At 42.1% G+C, this 4,202-nt stretch overlaps 1 protein-coding gene across 1 annotated transcript; it reads right to left on the reverse strand.

Moving 5' to 3' along the window:
• Positions 1-395: 395 nt before the first annotated feature.
• Positions 396-719, reverse strand: LOC138903186 (uncharacterized). The gene has a single exon (XM_070191115.1). The coding sequence runs from the start codon at positions 717-719 to the stop codon at positions 396-398; it is 324 nt and encodes a 107-aa protein (XP_070047216.1).
• Between the last annotated feature and the right edge of the window lie 3,483 nt (positions 720-4,202).

The following is a 4,202-nucleotide window of genomic DNA, read 5'->3' on the forward strand; positions in this document are numbered from 1 at the left end:
CATGACGCAAAATGCCCTCAATTGAAATGAATGACCGCCACGACGTGGCTATCTCCAACCTTTCCCAAATAGTGCCTTCACCCGGTGACCGTTGACTCGGAATACTTCATTATTTTTGTTCTTGAAGTCTAATTCACCAAAAGGTGTCACACCCACGATTTCAAAAAGACCACTCCATTTAGACTTTAGCTTCCCATGAAACATCCTCAACCTTGAGTTAAACAACAATACAAGATAGCCCCCCTTGAACTCTTTCTTCCAATTGTATTTGTCATGAAGGTATTTCATCTTTTCTTTGTACATGGATGAAATTGCATAAGCATAGTACCAGAACTCATCCAATTCATTTAAATGTGCAACTTCAAGTTAGCGGCTACATCTCAATCAAGATTCAACTACTTTAGAGCCCATATGGACTTGTGCTCTAGTTCCATCGGAAGATGACAAGATTTTCCAAACATCAACCTATATGGAGACATTTCGATAGGTGTTTTGTAAGCCTCCCGATAAGCCCATAATGCATCATCAAGCTTCTTGGACCAATCCGTCCGATTAACATTCATTGTTTTGGACAAGATACTCTTTATCTCCCGATTGGAGACTTTCACTTTCCCACTAGCTTGTGGGTGATAAGGAGTCATGACTTTTTGAGTAACACCATATTTGCTAAGCAAAGTATCAAAAGTCTTGTTGCAAAAATGTGACCCCCCCTCCCCCATCGCTTATAATAGTTCGTGGAGTACCAAACCTTGTGAAAATATTCTTCTTCAATAAAGCCACCACACTTCTCGCCTTATTATTGGGTAAGGAATGACCTCAACCCATTTGGACACATAATAAATCGCGACCACGATGGAGGTGTTTTCACAAGAACTCACAAAAGGGCCCATGAAATCAACACCCCATACATAGAAAACGTCAATCTCCAAAATTATTGTGAGAGGAATTTCATTCTTCTTTGTGATTCCACCATCCCATTGACATTCATCACATCTTTTCACTAGCTCACTTCCATCCTTGTAAAGAGTGAGCCAGTAGAAGCCGCAACTAATCACTTTAGCCGCCATTCTTGCGCCACCATGATGACCACCATATGGCGACGAATGACAAGCCCCAAGAATTTCACCTTTCTCTTCTTCCGGTACACATATTCTCATCACCTCATCTGTACAAATCTGGAAAAAGTATGGTTCATCCCAATAATAATCTTGACAATCCCGTTTGAGCTTCTTCCTTTGGTTTGAAGAGAACTCATCCAGAATGATTCCACACAAAACAATTTGCTAGATCCATGAACCATGGCACCTCTTTCATTGAAATAGCCAAGAGTTGCTTATCGGGGAAGGAGTCATTGATTTCAAGGCCATCATGCGGCCTCTCTTCCTCCTCCAAACGAGACAAGTGGTCCGCCACTTGGTTTTCACTCCCTTTTCTATCTTGGATGTTAATATCAAACTCTTGCAACAAAAGCACCCATCTCATCAACCGAGCTTTGAAGTCTTTCTTGCTCATAAGATAACGAAGCGCCGCATGATCCGTGTGGACAATGACTTTTCCACCCATCAAGTACGGGCATAACTTCTCAATTGCAAACACAATGGAAAGGAGCTCTTTCTTCGTAACGGTATAGTTGACTTGGGCACTATTCATGGTCTTACTAGCATAGTAGACCCGATGAAAATTTTTGTTGATGTGTTGCCCCAAAACAGCCCCAACCGCTACGTCACTTGCATCACACATGAGTTCAAAAGGGACACTCCAATTTGGAGCGGTGATGATGGGAGTAGTTGTCAACTTGAACTTCAACAATTCAAAATCCCTCATGCAATCATCATTGAAGTTGAACCTAGCATCCTTTTCATGAAGCTTGCACAATGGGTTACTACCTTAGAGAAATCTTTGATGAAACATCGGTAAAACCCCACGTGGCCTAAGAAATTTCGCACACCCTTTACCGAAATTGGATGTGGAAGTTTATAAATCACCTCAATTTTTTGTTTGTCAACTTCAATTCCATGCTTTGAGATTTTGTGGCCAAGGATAATGCCTTTCTCGACCATGAAATGGAATTTCTCCCAATTAAGCACCAAATTTGTTTCTTCACATCTAGCTAACACTTTATCCAAATTTGCAATACAATCATCAAGAAATCAATAGAAAGTACGGCCGGCCAATCTTCAAGCATTTGATCTATGAAAGGAAGTGGAAAGTGATCCTTTCTTGTAAATTTGTTGAGCTTGAGATAGTCCATAAACACCCTCCATCCGGTCACCGGTCTTGTAGGAATCAACTTATTCTTTTCATTGGTGACCACCATCATGCCCGCTTCTTTGGGAAACATTGAACCGGAGAAGTCCACGAACTATCGGAGATGGGGTAGACAACCCCAGCATCTAACCACTTGATAATCTCCTTCTTGACAACTTTTTGCATAGCCTCATTGAGTCTCCTTTGATGTTCAATAAATGGTTTGGCGTAAACCTCCAACTTGATCTTATGCATGCAAAAGGTGGGGCTTATCCCCCGAATATCCGCCAATGTCGACCCAATAGCCTTCTTCCTCTTTTGTAGCACCGCCAATATGGAATCTACCTGCATGTTAGTCAAACAAGAGAAAGAATAACCGGTAAAGTAGAACAATGGCCAATAAATTCATACCGTAGATGTGGAGGCATTGGCTTCAACTCCAAGATAGGAGGCTCTTCAATAGAAGGCTTTGTAGGAGGAGTGGTCCTGTTTTCAAGATCCAAAGATAATTCCCAGGGTACATAGTTGTACGGCCCCATTCCTTGCAGAGAGTTCACATATTCCATGAAACCATTCATCTCGTCATAATCAAAGTTGAGCAAGATGGCCTCAAACATATCACCTGCATTGATTGTAGCATTTGTTTCATCAACAATAACATCGGTCACCAAGTCCACAAAAGCACATACCTCATTGCTATTTGGATGCCGCATGGACTTGCACACATGGAATACCACTTTTTCATCACCAACCCGGAATGTAAGTTCTTCGGCTTCAACATCACAAAGATCCTTCCCCGTAGCAAGGAAAGGTCTCCTTAGAATAATTGGCACTTCATAATCAACCTCACAATCTAGAATGACAAAATCCGCCAAAAGAATAAATTTATCAACACGAACCAAGACATCTTCAATCACTCCCGAAGGCCTCTTCATAGTACGGTCGGCCATTTGCAATCTCATAGAGGTGGGTCTTGGTTGCCCAATCCCCAAAGTTTTGAAAACCGAATAGGGCATCAAATTAATACTTGCCCAAATATCACAAAGAGCTTTAGCTAACTTGGCACTTCCAATTGTACAAGGAATCGTGAAAGCACCGGGATCCTCCAACTTAGGAGCCATAGAATGCACAATTGCACTCTCTTGATGAGTGACTCTGATAGTTTCAAAATTCATTGGCCGCTTCTTTGTCATGATATTTTTCATAAACTTGACATAACCGGGCATTTGTTCCAAAGCTTCAACTAATGGAACATTGATTGAGAGAATCTTCATCATTTGAATGAACTTTTTGAATTGATTCTCACCATTTTTCTTGGCAAGTCTTGAGGGTATGGAGGTGGAGACTTAGGCAATGGTGCCTTAGCCTTTTTCACTACTGGCTCTGGTATGTCAATAATGTGATCCCTAGACGGGTTCACCTCCTCTTCAGTCTCTTCCATACTATCATCAATATCAATCCGAACTTCATCATTAGGTCGCACCACATTATTCGGGATCTCTTCTTCTTGCACCATTTTCTCATCATTCACAAGTTGCCTTTGACTTGGGGTGGGTGCATTTCCACCTCTTCCACTTCTTGTAGTAACGGCCATGGCATTCCCCGTGTTGTTTCCACCCGTTGGGTTTACTACCATGTCACTTGGTAGTGCCCCATTAGGACGAGAATTTAGAGCTTGGGAGATTTGCCCCATTTGAACTTCTAGGTTACGCATTGATGTGTTGTGTGAGGCAAGTTGGGCATCCGAATCAACATTCTTTTCCATCATTTGCTTGAAAATATTTTCAATACGCCCCATCTTGTCGTTTGAAGAACTTGAACCATGGGAAGGATAAGGAGGCGGGTTGCTCAGTTGTTGGTACATCTGGGGCCTTTGAAAACCCGACCCCCGGTTTCCTTGATTTTTGTTCCATCTGCCTTGATTGTTACCCCCCCCCCCCCCACGATTTTCTTGA

The sequence above is a fragment of the Nicotiana tomentosiformis genome, chromosome 12 (assembly GCF_000390325.3).
Source record: "Nicotiana tomentosiformis chromosome 12, ASM39032v3, whole genome shotgun sequence".
Lineage (NCBI taxonomy): Eukaryota > Viridiplantae > Streptophyta > Magnoliopsida > Solanales > Solanaceae > Nicotiana > Nicotiana tomentosiformis.

Excerpts from the sequence above, each read along its gene's own strand:
- LOC138903186 (XM_070191115.1), bottom strand. The coding sequence starts at position 719 with ATGGGGGAGGGGGGGTCACATTTTTGCAACAAGACTTTTGATACTTTG.